General features: G+C 49.8%; 1 protein-coding gene across 2 annotated transcripts in view; it reads right to left on the minus strand.

The window, feature by feature from the left end:
- Positions 1–18708, minus strand: part of STX8 (syntaxin 8) — a 258492-nt gene extending 239784 nt beyond the window's left edge. For both annotated transcript variants that reach the window (XM_077458610.1, XM_077458611.1), the window contains exons 1-2: positions 18628–18708; positions 16134–16233 (exon numbers count right to left, since the gene is read on the minus strand). In XM_077458610.1, the coding sequence (XP_077314736.1) occupies positions 16134–16233; positions 18628–18644 (117 nt within the window). In that variant the 5' untranslated portion in view covers positions 18645–18708. The remainder of the gene's footprint in view (positions 1–16133; positions 16234–18627) is intronic.
- Between the last annotated feature and the right edge of the window lie 8750 nt (positions 18709–27458).

Genomic DNA, 27458 nt, shown 5'->3' on the forward strand with positions numbered 1-27458 from the left:
AGCCTATGATGAAAGGTCCACCATCCCTACTGTGAAACACGGAGGTGGATCGTTGATGTTTTGGGGATGTGTGAGCTACAAAAGGCACAGGAAATTTGGTCAAAGTTGTTGGCAAGATGAATGCAGAACGTTATCAAAAAATACTGGAGGAACATTTTGCATTCATCAGCCAGGAAGCTGCGCATGGGACGTACTTGGACATTCCAACATGACAATGACCCAAAACACAAGGCCAAGTCCACCTCTCATTGGCTACAGCAGAATAAAGTGAAGGTTCTGGAGTGGCCATCTCAGTCTCCTGACCTCAATATCATTGAGCCCCTCTGGGGAGATCTCAAACGTGCCATTCATGCAAGACAGCCCAAGAATTTACAGGAACCGGAGACTTTAGCAAGTGGAACCATCTGAGAAGATAAAGAGCCTCGTCCACAAATACCACGAAAGACTTCAAGCTGTCATTGATGTTCTGGAGCGATCCCCTGCGGAGCGAAGCGGAGGCCCGTACACCTCCGTGTGAAAGGGCCCTCAGGCTCTCTACCTCTTCAGGGCTTATATACCATTTTTCTGCCCCCCTTACGAGTATTTTTTTTTTATTCATTCCGTTAAACTGCATGAAAATATTATTGTTCATTAACATGCTATACTTTTTGTAGCTTCTGACTTTTAAATGGGTGGAACGCCACTTTAACCACATGCCGACCGGCGCACGCCCGATATACGTCGGCAGAATGGCACGGACAGGCAAATGAGCGCACAGGTACGTCCCTTTAAATTTGCCGCCGTTCCATCGCATGCTATAACTTTTGCGCAAACCAATTGATAAACGATTATTGCGTTTTTTTTCCACCAAAAATATATAAAAGAATACGTATCGGACTGAGGAAAAAATATGTTTTTTTTATATATTTTTGGGGGATATTTATTATAGAAAAACAATGCAAAAATAATGTGTTTTTTTCAAAATTGTCACTCTTTGTTTGTAGCGCAAATAATAAAAACCGCAGGGGTCAAATACCACCAAAAGAAAGCTCCATTTGTGGGGGGGGCGGGGGGGGGAGTACGTCAATTTTGTTTGGGAGCCACGTCGCACGACCGCGCAATTGTCAGTTAAAGCGCCGCAGTGCCGAATCACGAAAAGTGCTCTGGTCTTTGGCCTGCAAAATGGTCCGGGGCTTAAGTGGTTAAACCCTGAAGAAGGAGGGGGATGCCTATCCCCCAGAAACGCGTTGGCGGTATCAGACGCTCTGTTTTCAAAAAGTTTTTTGAACAAAACATCCAAAGAAAGACGACAGTTTTTACAAGGTGCTCCTAACCAACCTAAAACATGGCTGCCTCGTGGCCGACAATGGCATCAGCCACTACCTATGTCATGTGATAACACAGAACTCCGGACACAAGACAGCACACGCCGCAGACAGGAGGAATAATAATTATCTTTCGTCATTTGCTCTTGAATTTGCGCAGAGAATTTTCTGGCGACGGCTGGCCGGGCAGCCATTGTTGTCACCACAAACACGTCAGACGGTTGTTTACAGTAGAAGCAAGACTTGGAGCCGGTGACTCCCCCCGGGGAAATGTGCAGCTTTTCACCCGTTCACTCCCACCGCTGAAAAAACTAATATATAAAACCTGCAGAGTCCATTGAATCGCTAAAAACGGGCGCTGAGCACACCTCATATGATCCTGATGAAGAGGAACATGACAACAAACTGCATTCAGCTCTATCATTCGAAGAGAAACTCACAACTTTTATTATAAAAAAAAATAAAAAATCTGAGCTCCAGCCCCGTGACTTTGTCCAGGCTGAGATGATGTTATCAGTCTGCTGCAGGCAGGAGGAAGCATTTACTTAGTCCCCACTTCCCCACTGATCAGACTGCAACATTGTAACTTTGTTGCAAGTGACAAAGTGAGAGGCTGCAGCAGGGGGCTGATCTGTGTCAGACATTTGTGATTGTGTCATCTCTGAGCCGGCAATCTCAGTTCAGAAAATAGATGGTGACCCCTGAATGATGTCTGAACAGAGACCCCCTGATGTAAAGTAAGCAGTGGGTCGGCTTTTGGGAGGAGTTATGCCAATATCAAAATTGCCCTTATAGGTGGGTGTTCCTAGGAAGGCTGTATTTGTATACAGACCGCCCACATGCGATGCTAATGTGAGGCTGAGCCTCCATTAATGACAGAACTGAAATCCAATGAATGAAAGGGGCTGGGCCAGTCAGGCTGGGGAGAAAAGAGCTAGATGATGCTGTAAGCCAGGTAATTAGGCTGGGGGCTCTATCTGACTTGCAACTTCTAATGCACATGGTGAGAAGCTCACAGTGTGCAGTGAAATCGGAGGAGGCCATTTCAGTCCAGGGGGGAGGAGCTGGTAAGACTGAAGGGAAGGCTGGAGCGAGGATCAGATTAGGTGAGATGCGGATCCACTGCAGGGGGTTCCCACATTGCACCCGACCCGAGTTCACACTCCCATATGCAAACCGCTGGGAGTGTCAATGCAAAGTTAATGACACCCCCAGATGGGTTGGCACATCGCAGTGCGAACTGTCAATTCAGACAGGAATTGGATCACACGATCCGATTCTGGTGCGGACAAAAAAAAAAAAGGGCTCCTGCACACCTTTGGTCCGAATGCGATGCAAATTCAGCCATACTATCTGTATGACTGAATTTGCATCACGCAAACATCACCTGTGATGTCGCACCGCGGTGTGAACCCAGCCTTAGGGAGGGGGGATGGGGGGCGGAGCCTGGAGTCAGGCTTTAGGCTGCATTCACATCTCAGCGTAGCGTCTGAGCATTTTTCTGGAGTTTTTTGGTGCATTTTTTGTACGATTCTGAACGTTGGCATTGTTTTATTACCCAATAGAGAAAACTCATCTATTGCATCATTTGTAGCTAGGTCTTTCAGATTTTTTAGCTTTTATTTTATTATTAATTTATTTTTATTTTTTAGAGTTGAAGCTGGGAGTTAGTTGGGATTAGAAGCTGGGAGTTAGTTGGGATTAGAAGCTGGGAGTTAGTTGGGATTAGAAGCTGGGAGTTAGTTGGGATTAGAAGCTGGGAGTTAGTTGGGATTAGAAGCTGGGAGTTAGTTGGGATTAGAAGCTGGGAGTTAGTTGGGATTAGAAGCTGGGAGTTAGTTGGGATTAGAAGCTGGGAGTTAGTTGGGATTAGAAGCTGGGAGTTAGTTGGGATTAGAAGCTGGGAGTTAGTTGGGATTAGAAGCTGGGAGTTAGTTGGGATTAGAAGCTGGGAGTTAGTTGGGATTAGAAGCTGGGAGTTAGTTGGGATTAGAAGCTGGGAGTTAGTTGGGATTAGAAGCTGGGAGTTAGTTGGGATTAGAAGCTGGGAGTTAGTTGGGATTAGAAGCTGGGAGTTAGTTGGGATTAGAAGCTGGGAGTTAGTTGGGATTAGAAGCTGGGAGTTAGTTGGGATTAGAAGCTGGGAGTTAGTTGGGATTAGAAGCTGGGAGTTAGTTGGGATTAGAAGCTGGGAGTTAGTTGGGATTAGAAGCTGGGAGTTAGTTGGGATTAGAAGCTGGGAGTTAGTTGGGATTAGAAGCTGGGAGTTAGTTGGGATTAGAAGCTGGGAGTTAGTTGGGATTAGAAGCTGGGAGTTAGTTGGGATTAGAAGCTGGGAGTTAGTTGGGATTAGAAGCTGGGAGTTAGTTGGGATTAGAAGCTGGGAGTTAGTTGGGATTAGAAGCTGGGAGTTAGTTGGGATTAGAAGCTGGGAGTTAGTTGGGATTAGAAGCTGGGAGTTAGTTGGGATTAGAAGCTGGGAGTTAGTTGGGATTAGAAGCTGGGAGTTAGTTGGGATTAGAAGCTGGGAGTTAGTTGGGATTAGAAGCTGGGAGTTAGTTGGGATTAGAAGCTGGGAGTTAGTTGGGATTAGAAACTGGGAGTTAGTTGGGATTAGAAGCTGGGAGTTAGTTGGGATTAGAAGCTGGGAGTTAGTTGGGATTAGAAGCTGGGAGTTAGTTGGGATTAGAAGCTGGGAGTTAGTTGGGATTAGAAGCTGGGAGTTAGTTGGGATTAGAAGCTGGGAGTTAGTTGGGATTAGAAGCTGGGAGTTAGTTGGGATTAGAAGCTGGGAGTTAGTTGGGATTAGAAGCTGGGAGTTAGTTGGGATTAGAAGCTGGGAGTTAGTTGGGATTAGAAGCTGGCGGTTAGGATTAGAAGTTGGCGGTTAGGATTAGAAGTTGGCGGTTAGGATTAGAAGTTGGCGGTTAGGATTAGAAGTTGGCGGCTAGGATTAGAAGTTGGCGGCTAGGATTAGAAGTTGGCGGTTAGGATTAGAAGTTGGCGGTTAGGATTAGAAGTTGGCGGCTAGGATTAGAAGTTGGCGGTTAGGATTAGGAGTTAAGGGTTAGGATTAGGAGTTGTGGTTATTATTATTTTATGTTGGGGTGTTACTACTACATGAATAAATACAGAAATAAATGAAACTAATAAATAAATTCAATAAATACTAGGTAATAATAAATAATGAATGCCCTAACCTTAACCCCAAAGTCTGTAAAATAAAATAATAACCAACTAAAAACCCCAAAACACAAAATAAATAAATACGTTATTATTATTAAAAAAACAAACCACAGCGCTAACATTACCCGAATAAAGTGCAACTTCTTAAAGTGTAAATATTGTACATCTACGATAACTCAATACATAATACAAACTAGAGGTCGACCGATATATCGGCCGATATTTGGCGTTTTTTAATTAATCGGCATCGGCCGATTGTGCTGATAAAAAGGCCGATGATATATTCAGAGCGACTTGCAAATGTAATAGAAGTCAGTGTAAGTTGCCTGGAGACTTGAGTGAAGCGACTTTCCTCCTCTCTGGGCAGTTTGCCAAGAAAAGATCAAAAAGATACAATGTTTACACTTCAATGAATGAAATCATCTCTGTGTGTAAAGTTCTCAGTTTAACCATTTAAAAGACTAAATCTTTTTTGACACTTGTTGCTTACAAATAAAAATCCTGTATTTTCTGCTAGAAATTTACTTAGAACCCCCCAAAACTTATATATATATATATATTTTTTAGCAGAGATCCTAGGGAATAAAATAGCGGTTGTTGCAATATTTTATGTCACACAGTATTTGCGCAGCGGTCTTTCAAACTCAATTTTTTGGGGAAAAAATACACAGATTAAAAAAAAAAAAAAAAAAAAAAAACAGTAAAGTTATCCCATTTTTTTTCATCCAAAAGTTTTGATTACCTGTTTTTGTGTAAATATATAAAAAAAAATTATATATATATATTTCATTCTAATTTTTACATACAAGTGAACTGTTTGGATGTTTGTTTTGTTTAATAAATGTAAGAAATTTTCTGTATCACTTAAGGCTGCTTTCACACTGGAGCGAGCAGGCGTTGACGGTAAAACGCTGCCAGTTTTAGCGGCGCTTTACCGTCATTTTAGCGGGGCACTTATAATCCAGCTAGCGGCCCAGGAAGGGGTTAAATGTGCCCGTGAAGCACCGCTGCCAAATCGCATTGCAGGTGCTTCGGCAGCGGTACCCATTCATTTCAATGGGCAGGAGTGGTGGGGGAGGGGTATACACCACTCCAAAGATGCTGCTTGCAGGACTTTTTTTTTTAACATCCTGCCAGCGCATCGCCTCAGTGGGAAAGCACTCGGGGCTTCCACACAGACTGCAGGGGAGCCGTTTTGCAGGTACTTTACAGGCGCTATTTTAAAGCGCCTGAAAAACGCCCCAGTGGGAAAGGTGTCTAACTGTTAGATTTCATGAGATTAAGGGGAAAAAATAAATAAATAATCGGCCTAACATATCGGGCCAAAAAAAATAAAAAATCGGCATCATATATCGGCCATCGGCCGTGGCGATTTCTAAATATCGGTATCGGCCAGAGAAAAACCCATATCGGTCGACCTCTAATACAAACACAAATTATATTATTTTTAATAGTTTGCGGTTTAATTATTTTGATAGGAACACAGGAGACATTTATCTATTAATTTAGATTTTACATTATTATTATTAGTAATATTATTTATTATTGTTTTCAGGTTTGGGTGATTATCATTATTAATAATAAATGTATTATTTTTAAGGTCAGGGGTTCATTATTATTTATGTATTATTAGACGTTATTGATTACATTTATTTATGCTGATTTTTAGTTATTTGAGTGTTTATTTTACATTTATTTATTCATATATTTTTACTATTTGAGGTTTTAAATTTTGTAATTTGAGCAGAAAATTGTGCAAGAACCGCACAAAAACCATGTGGCGTGTTTCCATTCATACTGAGGTTTTAAAGGAGTTGTTAAAGTCTCATGGTTTACATTAAGGTGAAAAACCTTTTGTGGTGCAGCACCCCCAGAGCCCCCCCCCCCCCCTTTTACTTACTTGAACCCGATATTTCCAGTGACAAGCAACGGGCTCAGCAGCTCCAGCCACGGTCTCAGGTCCTCATTGGATAAATTGATGGCAGCAGGAGCCATTGGCTACTGCTGCAGTCAATCAAATCCAGTGACAAGGGAGCCGGGGGCGGGGCCGAGTCCTGCTGTCTGTATCAATGGACGCAGCAGCAGGACTCGGGAGCGCACCTCCATGGGAGCACTCAATGGGAAAGAACGCCGCAGTGGGACCCCAGAAGAGGAGGATTGGGGCTGCTCTGTGCAAAACCATTACACAGAGGAGGGAAGTATGACATGTTTATTATTTAAAAAAAATACATGAATCTTTACAATGACATGAAGATCAGGAGGGGAAAGGTACGAGGGGAGGGTACGAGAGGGGGGGGAAGGTACGAAAGGGGGAGGGAAGGTACGAGAGGGGGAGGGAAGGTACGAGAGGGGGAGGGAAGGTACGAGAGGGGGGGAGGGTACGAGAGCTGCGGCTGATGAATCGCTAATCATGTTTATGTTTTGTGAATGTTATCATGGAAAAAAACCAGAACCCAAAGAAAAGAAAATTGGAGAGCAAAGATTGACGAGTGTTGTCTATACACAGACTGATCCTGTAATTATAGAGGAGGGAGATCCATCCGCAGATCATGTGAGGGAAAAACACCGACCGTCCTCAGAGGATACAAAGAAAGGACACCACGGACCCCCCCCCCTGCTCATCTGCCCCACCACTGCCCCACCCGCACATCTGCCCCACCACTGCCCCGCCCGCACATCTGCCCCACCACTGCCCCGCCCGCACATCTGCCCCACCACTGCCCCGCCCGCACATCTGCCCCACCACTGCCCCGCCCGCACATCTGCCCCACCACTGCCCCCCCTGCACATCTGCCCCACCACTGCCCCCCCTGCACATCTGCCCCACCACTGCCCCCCCTGCACATCTGCCCCACCACTGCCCCCCCTGCTCATCTGCCCCACCACTGCCCCCCCTGCTCATCTGCCCCACCACTGCCCCCCCTGCTCATCTGCCCCACCACTGCCCCCCCTGCTCATCTGCCCCACCACTGTCCCCCCTGCTCATCTGCCCCACCACTGTCCCCCCTGCTCATCTACCCCACCACTGTCCCCCCTGCTCATCTGCCCTCCCTCTGTAACCCCCCTGCTCATCTGCTCCACCACAGTATCCCCATGCTCTTCTGTCTAACTACTGAATCAACTTCTTATCTGTCCTAACACTGAACCCATCTGCCCCACCACTGTAACCCTGCTTTCTCATCTGCCCCACCAATGTACATCTTGCACGTCTCACCTCTGTATCCCTGCTCTCCCGCCCCACCACTGAACCTCCCTGCACATCTGCCCCACCGCTGTACCCTCCTGGTTATCTGTTCCACCTCTGAACCTCTCCTGCTCATTTTCCCACCGCTGTACACTGTTCCTGTGTGCCATGTGGAAAGGGGGGGGTTGTCTCTTCCCTCCAATCAGTACCGAGCCTCAGTTCCGCCGGTCCCCCGCTCCGTACCGAGCCTCAGCTCCGCCGGTCCCCCGCTCCGTACCGAGCCTCAGCTCCGCCGATTCCCCGCTCCGTACCGAGCCTCAGCTCCGCCGATTCCCCGCTCGGCTACCGAGCCTCAGCTCCGCCGATTCCCCGCTCGGCTACCGAGCCTCAGCTCCGCCGATTCCCCGCTCGGCTACCGAGCCTCAGCTCCGCCGATTCCCCGCTCGGCTACCGAGCCTCAGCTCCGCCGATTCCCCGCTCGGCTACCGAGCCTCAGCTCCGCCGATTCCCCGCTCGGCTACCGAGCCTCAGCTCCGCCGATTCCCCGCTCGGCTACCGAGCCTCAGCTCCGCCGATTCCCCGCTCGGCTACCGAGCCTCAGCTCCGCCGATTCCCCGCTCGGCTACCGAGCCTCAGCTCCGCCGATTCCCCGCTCGGCTACCGAGCCTCAGCTCCGCCGATTCCCCGCTCGGCTACCGAGCCTCAGCTCCGCCGATTCCCCGCTCGGCTACCGAGCCTCAGCTCCGCCGATTCCCCGCTCGGCTACCGAGCCTCAGCTCCGCCGATTCCCCGCTCGGCTACCGAGCCTCAGCTCCGCCGATTCCCCGCTCGGCTACCGAGCCTCAGCTCCGCCGATTCCCCGCTCGGCTACCGAGCCTCAGCTCCGCCGATTCCCCGCTCGGCTACCGAGCCTCAGCTCCGCCGATTCCCCGCTCGGCTACCGAGCCTCAGCTCCGCCGATTCCCCGCTCGGCTACCGAGCCTCAGCTCCGCCGATTCCCCGCTCGGCTACCGAGCCTCAGCTCCGCCGATTCCCCGCTCGGCTACCGAGCCTCAGCTCCGCCGATTCCCCGCTCGGCTACCGAGCCTCAGCTCCGCCGATTCCCCGCTCGGCTACCGAGCCTCAGCTCCGCCGATTCCCCGCTCGGCTACCGAGCCTCAGCTCCGCCGATTCCCCGCTCGGCTACCGAGCCTCAGCTCCGCCGATTCCCCGCTCGGCTACCGAGCCTCAGCTCCGCCGATTCCCTGCTCGGCTACCGAGCCTCAGCTCCGCCGATTCCCCGCTCGGCTACCGAGCCTCAGCTCCGCCGATTCCCCGCTCGGCTACCGAGCCTCAGCTCCGCCGATTCCCCGCTCGGCTACCGAGCCTCAGCTCCGCCGATTCCCCGCTCGGCTACCGAGCCTCAGCTCCGCCGATTCCCCGCTCGCTACCGAGCCTCAGCTCCGCCGATTCCCCGCTCGCTACCGAGCCTCAGCTCTGCCGATTCCCCGCTCGCTACCGAGTAGTAAGCCTCAGCTCTGCCGATTCCCCGCTCGCTACCGAGTAGTAAGCCTCAGCTCCGCTGATCCCCCGCTCAGTAGTAAGCCTCAGCTCCGCTGATCCCCCGCTCAGTAGTAAGCCTCGGCTCCGCTGATCCCCCGCTCAGTAGTAAGCCTCGGCTCCGCTGATCCCCCGCTCAGTAGTGAGCCTCGGCTCCGCTGATCCCCCGCTCAGTAGTGAGCCTCGGCTCCGCTGATCCCCCGCTCAGTAGTGAGCCTCGGCTCCGCTGATCCCCCGCTCAGTAGTGAGCCTCGGCTCCGCTGATCCCCCGCTCAGTAGTGAGCCTCGGCTCCGCTGATCCCCCGCTCAGTAGTAAGCCTCAGCTCCGCTGATCCCCCGCTCAGTAGTAAGCCTCAGCTCCGCTGATCCCCCGCTCAGTAGTAAGCCTCAGCTCCGCTGATCCCCCGCTCAGTAGTAAGCCTCAGCTCCGCTGATCCCCCGCTCAGTAGTAAGCCTCAGCTCCGCTGATCCCCCGCTCAGTAGTAAGCCTCAGCTCCGCTGATCCCCCGCTCAGTAGTAAGCCTCAGCTCCGCTGATCTCCCGCTCAGTAGTAAGCCTCAGCTCCGCTGATCCCCCGCTCAGTAGTAAGCCTCAGCTCCGCTGATCCCCCGCTCGCTACCGAGTAGTAAGCCTCAGCTCCGCTGATCCCCCGCTCAGTAGTAACCCCCAGCTCCGCTGATCCCCCGCTCAGTAGTAACCCCAAACTCCGCTGATATGTACAACTTATGTAGGTGGATTTGTTTAATCTTTGTGCCTCATCTGAGGACAGTCACATCACCAGGTGTATGTAAGGGTTTGCAACCACTTGCAAGACAATCCCTGGTGACCCTGCCATGAACAGTTTTTATGCTTTAGTGATGCTTTTTTAAAGCTTTGATGAAGCTTGGCCAATGCCCCATGTGTGTTGATTTGCTATTTGTTTTAAAGGGGCTCAGTAGCACCCCCACTCAGCAGATCCCCCCAGCTTATTAGTACCCCCACTCAGTGCTTTTCTCATGCACTTCCTGTTACAGGGTGATAACACTATGTGGCCTGTCTCCCAATTGCACTCCTGCGTCCCCACCCTGTCACATGCTCCCATGGTGAAGACTACAAGCAGCTGCACCAACATACATTGCACAGTCACGGTCCACCATCGTCTCTATCAGGAGCAATGGTGCGCCCCTGATACTGGACGAAGAGCATGAAGACAGGAAGCAGCTGAAAGATCAGCAGCACTGAGTTGGGGGAAACAAAAAAGGATGTAAAAAAAGAGAAGTAAAAGTTAAACTCAAAAGCCAACGTCTCCCCCGTGACATCGTGTTTTTTTGCAATTCTTTGTTTACAGGATCACATCAGGACTCAACATAACAATAAGTTACTGTAACAATGCAAAACAGAAAAGAAGTACAAGTACAGCAGCAATAGTACTATGACAGATTGCAAAAGAATTACTGTCAGTCTGCACATTTTTTCCATTGGTTGCTAGGATGGAGGCCGTCTGCATCCTAGCAACCAAGATTTACACTGAGCCGACAGTGGGCAGAGCCTGGGGGGGGGACTCAGAGTCTAATTACCTACAAGGTTTCTTGTGAATGACAGCGCATGGCAGTGCGAAGATTTCATAGCCGCTCTTCAGCCCAATAGCAGCGTTCCCAATTAGGCTCCTCCCCTCAACCACAACACACATTATTGGCCGCTGCACCATCCCTTGGCCCCTTTCACACGGGTGCCTCCGTCTTGCGTAATCCACTTGCTCAGCGGGGGATACCTCCACTGATTCCCGCTAATCAGGTGGATGACAGGTCTGTCCCCGCTCACTGAACGGAGCGGACGCGGACCCAGTCCTGCTCTCCCCTATGGGGAAATCGAGTGAAAATGAACCGCCAGTGCGATCATCCGATCCAATCCGCCAGGTGGATGGAAATCGGACCACCATTCGCCTGGATTTTGCATGCGGGATCGGATAGCGGCGGACGTCAGCGGACACGTGTCCACAGGGGAGGGTGCAAGGTCCAAACAGGTCAACCTGAAAAACTGACAAGCGGACCCCATTAGACAGCCTGAGTGAAATGGGGGCTATATGAATTCCCCAGAATAGTTTTTGGCACCGTGATCCTCTAAGACAGGGGTCTCCAAACTTTCTAAACAATCATGACGATCAGAATACCCAACATGTTGTTTCGGAATTTTGCTCATACAGTTCCTTCTTCAGGGGTTTTAAAGCTATACTGTATAATCCATCATAAAAAATACATAGATATACCTTGTTTATCGGCGTATAACACGCGCCCCAAGTTTAGGAGGGAATTTAACCACTTGCCGCCCGCCCTATTACAAATTGACGGCGGCAAAGTGGTTTCATTATCCTAACCGGACGTCATATGACGTGATTAGGATAATGAGCCGCTGCGCGCCCCCGGGGGAGCGCATCGCGGCGATCGTTGTTGCGGGGTGTCAGTCTGACACCCGGCAACTACGATCTCGGTAAAGAGTCTCCGACGGAGACTCTTTACCACGTGATCAGCCGTGTCCAATCACGGCTGATCACAGTGTAAATGGGAAGAGCCGGTGATCGGCTTTCCCTCACTCGCGTCTGTCAGACGCGAGTAGAGGAGAGCCGATCGGCTGCTCCTCTGACAGGGGGGGTCTGTGCTGATCGATTATCAGCACAGCCCCCCCGAGGATGCCCACACTGGACCACCAGGGACACCACTAGACCACCAGGGAAAAGGTAATAAAAACCCACAATCCTCCCTAGACCACCAGGGTGCCAGTCAGCACAATGGGTGCCAATCAGTGCCCATAATGGATGCCAATCAGTGGCCACAATGGGCATCACTGATTGGCATGCATTATTGTTTGGCACTGATTGGCATCCATTACTATAACACCGATGCCGCCTATGAGTGCCCACCTGTGCCGCCTGAGTGCCCACCTGTGCCGCCTGAGTGCCCACCTGTGCCGCCTGAGTGCCCACCTGTGCCGCCTGAGTGCCCACCTGTGCCGCCTATCTGTGCCCACCTGTGCCGCCTATCTATGCCCACCTGTGCCGCCTATCTATGCCCACCTGTGCCGCCTATCTATGCCCACCTGTGCCGCCTATCCATGCCCACCTGTGCCGCCCATCCGTGCCAGCTATCAGTGCCAATTTGTGCCACCTATCAGTGTCCGTCCGTGTCGCCCATCCGTGTCGCCCATCCGTGTCGCCCATCAGTGCCGCCTATCAGTGCCACTTCATTGGTGCCACATTGGTGCCCATCAGTGCCACCTTATCAGTGCCCATCAGTGTAGCCCCATCAGTGCCCATCAGTGAAGGAGAAAACATACTTATTTACAAAGTTTTGAAACTGAAACAAAAAAAAACATTTTTTTTTTCAAAATTTTCGGTATTTTTTTATTTGTAGCGCAAAAAATAAAAACTGTAGAGGTGATCAAATACCACCAAAAGAAAGCTCTATTTGTGGGAAAAAAATGATAAAAATTTCATTTGGGTACAGTGTAGCATGACCGCGCAATTGTCATTCAAAGTGCGACAGCGCTGAAAGCTCAAAATTGGTCTGGGCAGGAAGGTGTTTAAGTGCCCCGTATTGAAGTGGTTAAAAGAAAAAAACTTTTAGGAGGGAAGTTTAAGGAAAAAAAAAAACTTACATTTAAATGCCCATCAATGCAGCCTTGTCAGTCATTGCAGCCTTGTCAGTCATTTGGAGCCTCGCATTGCAGCCTTGTCAGTCATTTGGAGCCTCGCATTGCAGCCTTGTCAGTCATTTGGAGCCTCGCATTGCAGCCTTGTCAGTCATTTGGAGCCTTGTCAGTCATTTGGAGCCTCGCATTGCAGCCTTGTCAGTCATTTGGAGCCTTGTCAGTCATTTGGAGCCTCGCATTGCAGCCTTGTCAGTCATTTGGAGCCTTGTCAGTCATTTGGAGCCTCGCATTGCAGCCTTGTCAGTCATTTGGAGCCTTGTCAGTCATTTGGAGCCTTGTCAGTCATTTGGAGCCTCGCATTGCAGCCTTGTCAGTCATTTGCAGCCTCGCATTGCAGCCTTGTCAGTCATTTGGAGCCTCGCATTGCAGCCTTGTCAGTCATTTGGAGCCTCGCATTGCAGCCTTGTCAGTCATTTGGAGCCTCGCATTGCAGCCTTGTCAGTCATTTGGAGCCTCGCATTGCAGCCTTGTCAGTCATTTGCAGCCTCGCATTGCAGCCTTGTCAGTCATTTGCAGCCTCGCATTGCAGCCTTGTCAGTCATTTGGAGCCTCGCATTGCAGCCTTGTCAGTCATTTGGAGCCTCGCATTGCAGCCTTGTCAGTCATTTGGAGCCTCGCATTGCAGCCTTGTCAGTCATTTGGAGCCTCGCATTGCAGCCTTGTCAGTCATTTGGAGCCTCGCATTGCAGCCTTGTCAGTCATTTGGAGCCTCGCATTGCAGCCTTGTCAGTCATTTGGAGCCTCGCATTGCAGCCTTGTCAGTCATTTGGAGCCTCGCATTGCAGCCTTGTCAGTCATTTGCAGCCTCGCATTGCAGCCTTGTCAGTCATTTGGAGCCTCGCATTGCAGCCTTGTCAGTCATTTGGAGCCTCGCATTGCAGCCTTGTCAGTCATTTGGAGCCTCGCATTGCAGCCTTGTCAGTCATTTGGTGCCTCGCATTGCAGCCTTGTCAGTCATTTGGAGCCTCGCATTGCAGCCTTGTCAGTCATTTGGAGCCTCGCATTGCAGCCTTGTCAGTCATTTGCAGTCTTGTCAGTGTGTTTGCCGTTTAAAAATCGCGCCTCCGAGATACAGAGCAGATGTCCCATGTATCTCGGCGGCTGTTCTCGGCTATTTTCGGAAACACTCGGCCGTTCTCGGCTATTTTCGGAAACACTCGGCCGTTCTCGGCTATTTTCGGAAACACTCGGCCGTTCTCGGCTATTTTCGGAAACACTCGGCCGTTCTCGGCTATTTTCGGAAACACTCGGCCGTTCTCGGCTATTTTCGGAAACACTCAGCCGTTCTCGGCTATTTTCGGCCACACTCGGCCGTTGTTTCGGGAAAAGCCGGAAGCCGCCGAGTGCGGCCAAAAATACCCGGAAGCCGCAGAGAACGGCAGAAAGAGTGAGAAACAGCGGGGGATCGGCGTATAACACACACCCCCGATTTTAAGGGGGAAAAAGTGCGTGTTATACGCCGATAAATATGGAAAATTAATCAAATAATATAAAGCATATGCAGAAAATGGGGACAACAACATAGAGCATGGCAAATAATGAAAGGCAATCCCTGAAGAAGGAACTGTATAAGCAAAATTCCGAAACATATTGGGTATTCTGATCGTCATGATTGATCTTGTTCTCTCACCTTAGGCTGGCCATACATTATACAATTTTCTTCTATAGATTTCCTTTAGATTTACCAAAACCATATAATATGAGGTCAAATCTGAACAATTTCAGTTTGTGTGCAATCAGGCCGGCCCTTCTACTACACAGTTGAAGGTAAATCTAAAGGAAATTGAATAAGAAAATTGTATGGTGTATGGCCAGCTTTAGAGTTCTCTCTGTCATGCTTCAGGAGATTAACTATGAATTGTTCAATATACTGTTTGTTTTTAAACCGAGTATTTTATGTATTTTGAATAAAATGTAAAACTTTATACGCTTTAACCCTCACCTGTACAATCCCCGGGGCATTTTTTCCTATTTTGCCTTGATTATTTGGGATGAGGTGTGGGTTTTCACATTTCATTGTTAGGTAGGTTTCTCTCATATATATATATATATTATATGATATGATATTTGACACTAGGGGGAGAACTAGTGCCCCATTGTTGGTGCCAGTGGCATGGATTATGGCCCATTTTTGGTGTCAGAAGGCAGAATAGTGTCTTACATCAGTGGGATGAATAGTGCCCCAAGGGCCAGATAATGGCAGGCAAAGGGGCCCCGGGCCGCAGCTTGGAGACCCCCCCCCCCCTGCTCTGCTCTAAGACATATGTGTCAAACATAAGGCCCACAGGCCGAATCTGGCCCGCCAGCCTATTTCATAGGCCCCACTCTCGCAGCTGTGGCACCCCATTCATCCCCGCCCACCTGGTCTCAGCACTCAGCAAGCAAAAGAGGAGGACAGAACTCACCCACCAGACCCTGCTCTTCTCTGTGTGCAGCTGAGGAGAGGCTAGTCTCTGCCCCACCCACAGCAGTCGGCGGCAGAAAGGAAGACAGAACTCCTCCTATAGATTCTGCGCAGAGCCCCTCCCCTCCTCCTCGTCATCTCCACCTCCCCTGGTCTCAGCATTCAGCAGCTGACTCCAGCCCTCCTTTGGTCCTCCTCCAGACAGTGCACTTCCTGCTTCCCAGCTCTGCCCCCAGCTTCTTCCCAGCAGCAGTACAAGGTGAGGGTGGTGCATTGTGGTGTAAAGGAGGGTGCAGGAACTCTTGACTTCTGATGTAAGGAGGTTTGGGTGTTCTGGACATCCAGACTTTACAGATAAACCATAATGGTGATACAAAGACAGAGCTGTGCCCCTCCCCCCAACCTTGGGGTGCAGGTCCGATCCGCAGCCTGGATAAGAGACAATGGTTCAAGAAAGGCTGACCGTACTCCCACGTATGACGCAGTAATGATAAAAATCCACCAAGATACATCACGAGACCTCTATGCAGGCATGGCGAGATTAACGCGTTTCAAGGTTTGCTTACTCATAATCTTAGTCCTATGACCAACGAACCTTGAGCCGTGAAACGCGTTCATCTTGCCATGCCTGCATAGAGGTCGTCATGTATTTTGGTGGATTTTTATCATCACTGCGTCATACCTGGGGGTGCGGTCAGCCTTTCCTTAACCGCAATGCTGATGTAGCCCCCGGGGATAAAATTGAGTTTGGAACCCCCGCTATAAGAAATGGGTTCAAAGTGAAGCACAATTCATCCCTTTACCCCCTCCCCCCCCCCCCACGAGACCTTACCCTGGCCGGGTTCTCTCCATTCCGCAGGTATCGATCCCTCTCATGGACCTTCTCGGCGATCTCCTGGGCGAGGTGGTACGTGTCATCGTAGATCGACAACCTGCATCCAGAACACAAATAAAACTCCCGTCATTCACCGACACCTTCTCTACCGCAACCGAAACATACACAGTACAAGGCTGAAATGTACACACAGTGTAACAGACTACTCTTCTACCCCCCCCGTCACAGAGCTTACACAGGGATGAGACCCCCGCGGCTCCGACACAGAGCTTACACAGGGATGAGACCCCCACGGCTCCGACACAGAGCTTACACAGGGATGAGACCCCCGCGGCTCCGACACAGAGCTTACACAGGAATGAGACCCCCGCGGCTCCGACACAGAGCTTACACAGGGATGAGGGACCCCGCGGCTCCGACACAGAGCTTACATAGGGATGAGACCCCTGTGACTCCGACACAGAGCTTACACAGGGATGAGACCCCCGGGGCTCCAACACAGAGCTTACACAGGGATGAGGGACCCCGCGGCTCCGACACAGAGCTTACATAGGGATGAGACCCCTGTGACTCCGACACAGAGCTTACACAGGGATGAGACCCCCGGGGCTCGGACATAGAGCTTACACAGGGATGAGACCCCCGGGGCTCCGACACAGAGCTTACACAGGGATGAGACCCCCGGGGCTCCGACACAGAGCTTACACAGGGATGAGACCCCCGCGGCTCCGACACAGAGCTTACACAGGGATGAGGGACCCCGCAGCTCCGACACAGAGCTTACATAGGGATGAGACCCCTGTGACTCCGACACAGAGCTTACACAGGGATGAGACCCCCGGGGCTCCAACACAGAGCTTACACAGGGATGAGGGACCCCGCGGCTCCGACACAGAGCTTACATAGGGATGAGACCCCTGTGACTCCGACACAGAGCTTACACAGGGATGAGACCCCCGGGGCTCGGACATAGAGCTTACACAGGGATGAGACCCCCGGGGCTCCGACACAGAGCTTACACAGGGATGAGACCCCCGCGGCTCCGACACAGAGCTTACACAGGGATGAGACCCCCGCGGCTCCGACACAGAGCTTACACAGGGATGAGGGACCCCGCAGCTCCGACACAGAGCTTACATAGGGATGAGACCCCTGTGACTCCGACACAGAGCTTACACAGGGATGAGACCCCCGGGGCTCCAACACAGAGCTTACACAGGGATGAGGGACCCCGCGGCTCCAACACAGAGCTTACATAGGGATGGGACCCCTGTGACTCCGACACAGAGCTTACACAGGGATGAGACCCCCGGGGTTCCAACACAGAGCTTACACAGGGATGAGGGACCCCGCGGCTCCGACACAGAGCTTACATAGGGATGAGACCCCTGTGACTCCGACACAGAGCTTACACAGGGATGAGACCCCCGGGGCTCGGACATAGAGCTTACACAGGGATGAGACCCCCGGGGCTCCGACACAGAGCTTACACAGGGATGAGACCCCCGGGGCTCCGACACAGAGCTTACACAGGGATGAGACCCCCGCGGCTCCGACACAGAGCTTACACAGGGATGAGACCCCCGCGGCTCCGACACAGAGCTTACACAGGGACGAGACCCCTGTGACTCAGACACAGAGCTTACACAGGGATGAGACCCCCCGGGGCTCCAACACAGAGCTTACACAGGGATGAGGGACCCCGCGGCTCCGACACAGAGCTTACATAGGGATGAGACCCCTGTGACTCCGACACAGAGCTTACACAGGGATGAGACCCCCGGGGCTCGGACATAGAGCTTACACAGGGATGAGACCCCCGCGGCTCCGACACAGAGCTTACATAGGGATGAGACCCCTGTGACTCCGACACAGAGCTTACACAGGGATGAGACCCCCCGGGGCTCCAACACAGAGCTTACACAGGGATGAGGGACCCCGCGGCTCCGACACAGAGCTTACATAGGGATGAGACCCCTGTGACTCCGACACAGAGCTTACACAGGGATGAGACCCCCGGGGCTCGGACATAGAGCTTACACAGGGATGAGACCCCCCGGGGCTCCAACACAGAGCTTACACAGGGATGAGGGACCCCGCGGCTCCGACACAGAGCTTACATAGGGATGAGACCCCTGTGACTCCGACACAGAGCTTACACAGGGATGAGACCCCCGGGGCTCGGACATAGAGCTTACACAGGGATGAGACCCCCGCGGCTCCGACACACCAGCGCCTGGCAAGCTTTCGCTTTGACCAATGGGAAAAGGAAGGCGAGGACGCTCAGCACCGCCATGATGACGTGTCCGCCTCCCTCACACCAGTAACACCCCCGGGGAACTGGTTGTAGATGGTGGGCAGCCATAAAACTGGAGGTGGAGGCTTCTTCTCCTGACTCTACAGCCGCTGGATAACCAGAAGGACAACTACTCCCAGCATACCCAGAGGGCCGCTCTGAGCCGGACCCCTCTCCACCCCTCTGTGTACCCACCAGGGATCCGGAGCCATCGCCTCAGCCGCTCCACACCGGCGACACTTCCTGTTTGTGTCACGTGACGGACGGCGCGGCCGAAGGGACAAATCTACCCGGGAGAGGGAGCGTGGAGAGGAAAGGAGGACATCTAGTGGTCACTGGAGGAATTGTCTTCATATGGGTTATCTCTGAGCTACGTGCAAGTGCAACTGGAGACACTTTTCTTTTAATGTTTTGGATGAAGTAGGGAATTGACAGAACCCCCGCCAGGTTTTTATTGCTCAAAGTAAATATGTAAGAGGTGCTAAAAGTCCTGTTAATACCCTGTATTGCAAGGACCCACGTCAGAGCAACGGAAGAATGTTAGGTGGTTTCACTGAGACTCCGCCTACGTCCTAGCAACGGAAGAATGTTAGACGGTTTCACTGAGACTCCGCCTGCGTCCTAGCAACGGAAGAATGTAAGGCGGCGTCATTGAGAATCCGCAGAAGGATACTAAACTTCTTCACTGAAAAGCCACCTACATCCTAGCAATGGAAGGATGCTAAGCAGCGCAAAGAATCACCTGCATCCTAGCAACAGAAGGGCACTTTGCAACTTCTATGAGTAACCACATGCATCCTAGCAACAGAAGGGCACTTTGCAACTTCTATGAGTAACCGCATGCATCCTAGCAACAGAAGGGCACTTTGCAACTTCTATGAGTAACCGCCTGTATCCTAGCAACAGAAGGATACTAAGCTTCTTCACTGAAAAGCTGCCTGCATCCTAGCAACAGAAGGATACTAAGCTATTTCACAGAAAAGCCGCCTGCATCCTAGCAACAGAAGGGCACTTTGCAACTTCTATGAGTAACCGCATGCATCCTAGCAACAGAAGGGCACTTTGCAACTTCTATGAGTAACCGCCTGTATCCTAGCAACAGAAGGATACTAAGCTTCTTCACTGAAAAGCTGCCTGCATCCTAGCAACAGAAGGATACTAAGCTATTTCACAGAAAAGCCGCCTGCATCCTAGCAACAGAAGGATACTAAGCTTCTTCACTGAAAAGCCGCCTGCATCCTAGCAACAGAAGGATACTAAGCTTCTTCACTGAAAAGCCGCCTGCATCCTGGCAACAAAAGGATACTAAGCTTCTTCACTGAAAAGCCGCCTGCATCCTAGCAACAGAAGGATACTAAGCTTCTTCACAGAAAAGCCACCTGCATCCTAGCAACAGAAGGACACTAAGCAGCTTTAAGAAGCACCTGCGTCTTAGCAACAGAAGGACGCCTTGCAACTTCTATGAGTAACCGCCTGCATCCTAGCAATAGAAGAATACTAAGCTTCTTCACTGAAAAGCTGCCTACATCCTAGCAATGGAAGGATGTTAAGGGGCTTTAAGAATTGCCTGCATCCTAGCAACAGAAGGACACTTTTCAACTTCTATGAGTAACCTCCTGCGTCCTAGCAACAGAAGGATACTAAAATTCTGCATTTAAAAGCCGCCTACATCCTAGCTGCTGCTCCACCTGCTGTCACCGGTACATTAGAAGTGGTAGCAGGTCAGACAGATCCCACCTCATTTCCTGGCTGAAGGACATCCAGCATCATCTTTCCCCCCTTTCCCTGACCTGACTGTCCCTGGCCCCACCCCTTCCAATCACTGGATTTCAGTGTACAATCGTGCAGGCTCAGCATCACAGGGCAAGGTTACCTCGGGTGGTTCAAATGCGATGGAAGCTTGCCTATGAACGCCCCGCTCCCTCCCTTCCTGAATTTTGATATTTGCATAACAGCAAGGGTTGAGGGTCCTTGAGAGAAGTACCGAGGCCGGGGGGCTGGGATGTTTTCAGGAAGCTACGTCTGGCTCTCTGCCGGCCCCTCCCACCCGCCACCATCTGCCTGCATTGCATAGAGACGCGCAGAGGCCCTGTGATGACTTCAATAGGCATATAATGGAAAAGGAAAACGCTTTCTCTAACATTTTCATTAGCGTGTTGATGGCGGGCAGAGGGAGGGACCAGGGAAGGCAAAACATAAGCATAATAAACCTCGGATTTAATTTAACGTGGTTTTATGTTTACAGAAAATGGATCCATTTTGGGCTCTGGGTGTGTCCGTTGTTGTGACACGGTTTTAAATGCGCTGTAATAACTGTGATATTGCAACACTGCATGGAAATATCAACACGGCCGGGGAGTGTACACAACACGGGGGGTCAGGATTCCGGTCCTGTAAAGTCTGGTTATTGCCATCGGTTACCTCAAGCCGATTCCATTCCATGACTCTTATTTTTAGCAAATTTCCACTATGAGTGAAGGTCACGGGGGATGGGGGTCGGAGGATCACGTGTGGCCACAGCCACTGCGGGCGATTTACACAACAAACACGAGACGGGGGACTCGCTGCTTTTTTTTTTTTTTACAAGGATGAATTCCTCCCTAATGGAAATTAACTCTTGTGTTCAAAAGCTGATAGAATAGAATGGAATAGAAAGGATATAAAGACCAAAATTCAAATAGAATAAATTTGATTTTGAATAAATTTCTATCTGAATGCAAATTGATGGAATTCGAAAAAAAAATTTGAATCGTTTCGAATAAATGAAACAAATTCCAAAAACGAATCAAGTGAATTTTACTAAAACAAATTTATCTGAATAGCAAATGGACACAAAACATATTTTTTTCCTTCTGCACATGTCCAGCACCATGACCAATAAAAACATTTTAGGCCTCGCTCTGACGGGCACGCTAAAGCGCACACTTGTGCGAAGGGCCGCCGCATTTGTCCAAACAGGACCTTCAGTAGTCACAGGATCCTTGTTGGATATTCCAGGATTCCTAGGACCCTTATTGGATATTCCAGGATTCCTAGGACCCTTATTGGATATTCCAGGATTCCTAGGACCCTTATTGGATATTCCAGGATTCCTAGGACCCTTATTGGATATTCTAGGATTCCTAGGACCTCCACTACTCACAAGATCCCTGCCAGGTCTTCCAGGATTTTCAGAACTCCTAGGACCTTCAGTAGTCAGAGAATCCCTGCCAGGTCTTCCGGGATTTTCAGGATTCCTAGGACCTTCAGTAGTCAGAGAATCCCTGCCAGGTCTTCCGGGATTTTCAGGATTCCTAGGACCTACAGTAATCACAGGATCCTTGTTGGGTCTTCCAGGATTCTTAGGACCCTTATTGGATTTTCTAGGATTCCTAGGACCTCCGGTACTCACAGGATCCCTGCCAAGTCTTCCAGGATGTTCAGGGTTCCTAGGATCTTCAGTAGTCAGAGAATCCCTGCCAGGTCTTCCGGGATTTTCAGGATTCCTAGGACCTTCAGTAATCACAGGATCCTTGTTGGGTCTTCCAGGATTCCTAGGACCCTTATTGGATTTTCCAGGATTTCTAGGACCTCCACTACTCACAAGATCCCTGCCAAGTCTTCCAGGATGTTCAGGGTTCCTAGGATCTTCAGTAGTCAGAGAATCCCTGCCAGGTCCTCCAGGATTTTAATGATTTCTAGGACCTTCAGTAATCGCAGGATCCTTGTTGGGGATTTTCAGGATTCCTAGGACCTTCAGTACTCACAATACCCTTGCCAGGTCTTCCAAGATGTTCAAGATTCCTAGGACCTTCAGTAGTCAGAGAATCCCTGCCAGGTCTTCCAGGATGTTCAGGGTTCCTAGGATCTTCAGTAGCCAGAGAATCCCTGCCAAATCTTCCAGGATTTTCAGGATTCCTAGGACCTTCAGTAATCACAGGGTCCTTGTTGGGTCTTCCAGGATTCCTAGGACCTTTATTGGATTTTCCAGGATTCCTAGGACCTCTGGTATTCACAGGATCCCTGCCAGATCTTTCAGGATGGTCAGAATTCCTAGGACCTTCAGTAGTCAGAGAATCCCTGCCAGGTCTTCCAGGATTTTCAGGATTCCTAGGACCTTCAGTAATCACAGGATCCTTGTTGGGTCTTCCAGGATTCCTAGGACCCTTATTGGATTTTCCAGGATTTCTAGGACCTCCGGTACTCACAGGATCCCTGCCAGATCTTTCAGGATGGTCAGAATTCCTAGGACCTTCAGTAGTCAGAGAATCATTGCCAGATCTTTCAGGATTTTCAGGATTCCTAGGACCTTCAGTAGTCAGAGAATCCCTGCCAGGTCCTCCAGGATTTTAATGATTTCTAGGACCTTCAGTAATCACAGGATCCTTGTTGGGTATTCCAGAATTCCTAGGACCTTCAGTAATCATGGGATCCTTGTTGGGTCATACAGAATTCCTAGGACCTCCAGTACTCACAGGATCCTTATTGGATTTTCCAGGATTCCTAGGTCCTCCAGAACTCACAGAATCCCTGCCAGGTCTTCCAGGATTTTCAAGATTCCCAGGACCACCAGTACTCACATAATCCTTGTTGGGTTTTCCAGGATTCCTAGGACCTTCAACATTCATTGGATTCCAGCTGTGTCTTGGACCTCCAATATTTACAGGACCCTCGAACAGGTCTTCCAGTTTTTGACCATAGTGACTGCAAAATTCAGCAGGATGGCATATCAACAAAAAGGTCCCCACAAGGTCTTCCAGTATTCAGAGGATCTCTGCTGGGTTTTCCAGCATTCCTAGGGCCCTCGGTAATCAGAGGATCCTTGTCAGCTCTTCCAGGATTTCCAGGATTCCTAGGACCTTCAGTACTCACAAGATCCCTGTTGGATCTTCTAAGATTTTCCAGGATTCCTAGAACCTTCAGTACTCACAAAATCCCTGTTGGGTCTTCTAGGATTCTCCTGGATTCCTAGAACCTTCAGTACTCACAAGATCCCTGTTGGGTCTTCTAGGATTTTCAGGATTCCTAGGACCTTCAATACTTCACAAGATCCCTGTTAGGTCTTCTAGGATTCTCCAAGATTCCTAGGACCTTCAGTACTCACAAGATCCCTGTTGGGTCTTCTAGGATTCTCCAGGATTCCTAGGACCTTCAGTACTCACAAGATCCCTGTTGGGTCTTCTAGGATTCTCCAGGATTCCTAGGACCTTCAGTACTCACAAGATTCCTGTTGGGTCTTCTAGGATTCTCCAGGATTCCTAGGACCTTCAGTACTCACAAGATCCCTGTTGGGTCTTCTAGGATTCTCCAGGATTCCTAGGACCTTCAGTACTCACAAGATCCCTGTTGGGTCTTCAAGGATTTTCAGGATTCCTAGGACCTTCAGTACTCACAAGATCCCTGTTGGGTCTTCTAGGATTCTCCAGGATTCCTAGGACCTTCAGTACTCACAAGATCCCTGTTGGGTCTTCTATGATTTTCCAGGTTTCCTAGAACCTTCAGTACTCAGAGGATCCTATCTTCAACATGAGTTGAAGATATAGTCATTTTTAGCAGGGGTTTCCTCCATGTAGAAAAGGTCGAGAAAGGCTGGACAGAAGCATAGCAACATGCAGGCCGGCTCCCAGGGAAGGAGGCCCCAAAGAAAGTGAGCACTGATCAGATCCTTCCAAGGACTTACCTTCTCCCCAGCTACTGGCCATCAGAGTGAGGACATCTTGTGGCAGGAAAAAAAAAGGAACTGCAGGGAAATCTCTGGATTGAAGATGAACATTGCAGCAAAAGCTGTCTTTGTTATTTTGTCTTTGAATGGGCTATTCATTTTATCTTGTTATTTTTGGCTGGAAGTCTCTCCTAAGTTGCCTGCCTTGGAAGCCTCCAAACCTCATGGGCTCCTCTGGTCAATGGAGTCATTCCAGAGCACAGAAGGGTGAAATTGGCTTCCCCACAACATGAGAGCCGGGCCAAGAAGAAGCTCCGCTTGCGGTTGGAGTCGCTTATCGCGCCGCTCATCCTGAACTGTGATACGTTTGTATTTCAGCGGCTGTTAATTGTCCCCGAACTTCCTGCCTGGCAGACTCCTCGCCCTGGATGTCACATTGATTTGTAATTGCTAAATAGAATGCGGCCATTGTTCCTCATTTATTGCTCCTCTGTCATCGATTCCTTATTGTAGTGCTAAAAGGAAACAAAGTGGTTACACGTTACGAAAAAAACGAAAACAAAAAGTATATCGCCATTTAAGGCGGACTAACTGAAAAATTACGTTCCGATGCCGGCATTTAAGGTGGACACAATAAAAATGTTATACACTATATTGTCAAAAGTATTGGGACACATGCCTTTACACACACATGAACTTTAATGGCATCCCCAGTCTTAGTCCGTTGGGTTCAATGTTGGGTTGGCCCGCCCTTTGCAGATATAACAGCTTCAACTCTTCTGGGAAGGCCGTCCACAAAGTTTAGGAGGGTGTCTATGGAAATTTTTGACCATTCTTCCAGTAGAGCATTTGTGAGGTCAGGCTCTGATGTTGGATGAGAAGGCCTGCCTCGCAGTCTCCGCTCTAATTCATGCCAAAGGTGCTCTATCGGGTTGAGGTCAGGACTCTGTGTGGGCCAGTCAAGTACCTCCACCTCAAACTCGCTCATCCATGTCTTTATGGACCTTGCTTTGTACATTGGTTCGCAGTCATGTTGGCCCACCTAGCCTATAGCAGACTGATGGTCGGGTGGTGGCTTCACTGTTCTGACTGGACATCATCTGACGTCTTTATGTGTGTCCCTGGGGGGCACACAGCACGGGCACATCACATCACAGTAATGAGCCTATTACATAGACTGTCCACCAGTGATGCCAATCAGTACCCATCAGTGCTGCTTTTCAATGCCCATCAGTGAACCCTGTCAGTGCCCATCAGTGCCAACTATTAGTGCCGCCCATCAGTGCAGTATATCAGTGCCCTGATTATCAGTGCAGCCCCATAAATTATGCTCGTCAGTGCCCATCAGTGATGTGCACCAGTGATGCCAATCAGTGCCCATTAGTGCTGCCTTTCAGTGCCCATCAGTGAACCCTGTCAGTGCCCATCAGTTCTGCATATCAGTGACCTGATTATCAGTGCAGCCCCATCAGTGATGTCTGTCAGTGCCCTCCAGTGATGTCCACCAGTAATGCCAATCAGTGCCCATCAGTGAACCCTGCCAGTGCCCATCAGTGCTGCATATCCGTGACCTGATTATCAGTGCAGCCTCATCAGTGATGTCTGTCAGTGCCCACCAGTGATGTCCACCAGTGATGCCAATCAGTGCCCATCAGTGAACCCTGCCAGTGCCCATCAGTGCTGCATATCCGTGACCTGATTATCAGTGCAGCCTCATCAGTGATGTCTGTCAGTGACCACCAGTGATGCCAATCATTGCCCATCAGTGCTGCCTTTCAGTGCCCATCAGTGAAACCTGTCAGTGCCCATCAGTGCTGCATATCAGTGACCTGATTATCAGTGCAGCCCCATCAGTGATGTCTGTCAGTGCCCTCCAGTGATGTCCACCAATAATGCCAATCAGTGAACCCTGTTAGTGCCCATCAGTGCTGCATATCAGTGACCTGATTATCAGTGCAGCCTCATCAGTGATGTCTGTCAGTGACCACCAGTGATGTCCACCAGTGATGCCAATCATTGCCCATCAGTGCTGCTTTTCAGTGCCCATCAGTGAACCCTGTCAGTGCCCATCAGTGCTGCATATCAGTGACCTGATTATCAGTGCAGCCCCATCAGTGATGTCTGTCAGTGCCCTCCAGTGATGTCCACCAGTAATGCCAATCAGTGAACCCTGCCAGTGCCCATCAGTGCTGCATATCCGTGAATTGATTATCAGTGCAGCCTCATCAGTGATGTATGTCAGTGACCACCAGTGATGTCCACCAGTGAAGCCAATCAGTGCCCATCACTGCTGCCTTTCAGTGCCAATCAGTGAACCCTGTCAGTGCCCATCAGTGTAGCATATCAGTGACCTGATTATCAGTGCAGCCCCATCAGTGATGTCTGTCATTGCCCACCAGTGATGCCAATGTTTAATAGCACTGATCGCTGTATAAATGTGAAACGGTCCCAAAATTGCGCCAAAAGTGTCCGATGTGTCCGCTGTAATGTCGCAGTCCCGATAAAAATCGCCGATCGCCGCCATTACTAGTAACAAAAAAAATAAAATAAAAAAATGAATAACAAAAATGCCATAAAACTATCCCCTATTTTGTAGACGCTATAACTTTTGCGCAAACCAATCAATAAACGCTTATTGCGATTTTTTTTTTTTTACCAAACCTATGTAGAATACGTATCGGCCTCAACTGAGGAAAAAAATATCGGTTTTTTTTATATATTTTTGGGGGATATTTATTATAGCAAAAAGTAAAAAATATTGCTTTTTTTTTTTCAAAATTGTCGTTCTTTTTTTGTTTATAGCGCAAAAAAAAATAAAAACCGCAGAGGCGATCAAATACCACCAAAAGAAAGCTCTACTTGTGGGGAAAAAATTTGTTTCCAGTCGCCGGGCAATTGTCAGTTAAGGCGGCGCAGTGCCGAATGGCAAAAAAACGCTCTGGTCTTTGGCCAGCCGAATGCTCCGGGTCTTAACTGGTTAATGCCACTTTTTTTATTTATTTTTTTTTTGAACGGTTAGCTACCACTTTAACTTTAAAAGGTATAAATATTTCCGGTACTTTCCGATTCACATTTATACTTATTTTTTGTTTTTTACACTTGAGAACATTCCGTTTCCGAAGGTGGAGGAACGTGACTCATTCCTCCATGTTTTCCCCATCGCACATGATGATCAGGAAGACGTAAAGCGGTGACTCCGATTCCATCCTCCGAGGCTTTGTCCTTGAGAGAAAGTGACAGTTGTGCTCCTGGCGTGGAAAGAAAAAACGTTCTCCATTTATCTGCCTGAAAAATCTGAGGCCAAAACAGAAAACAACGGGCTCGGCTTTTCCGGTTGGGCCAGGGCAGAAAGGCGTGGGCAGGCGTGACATCACCTGGAGGCGGG

This window comes from Lithobates pipiens, unplaced genomic scaffold (assembly GCF_037356315.1).
Source record: "Lithobates pipiens isolate NorthernLeopardFrog02 unplaced genomic scaffold, aLitPip1_a1.2 Scaffold_28, whole genome shotgun sequence".
NCBI lineage: Eukaryota > Metazoa > Chordata > Amphibia > Anura > Ranidae > Lithobates > Lithobates pipiens.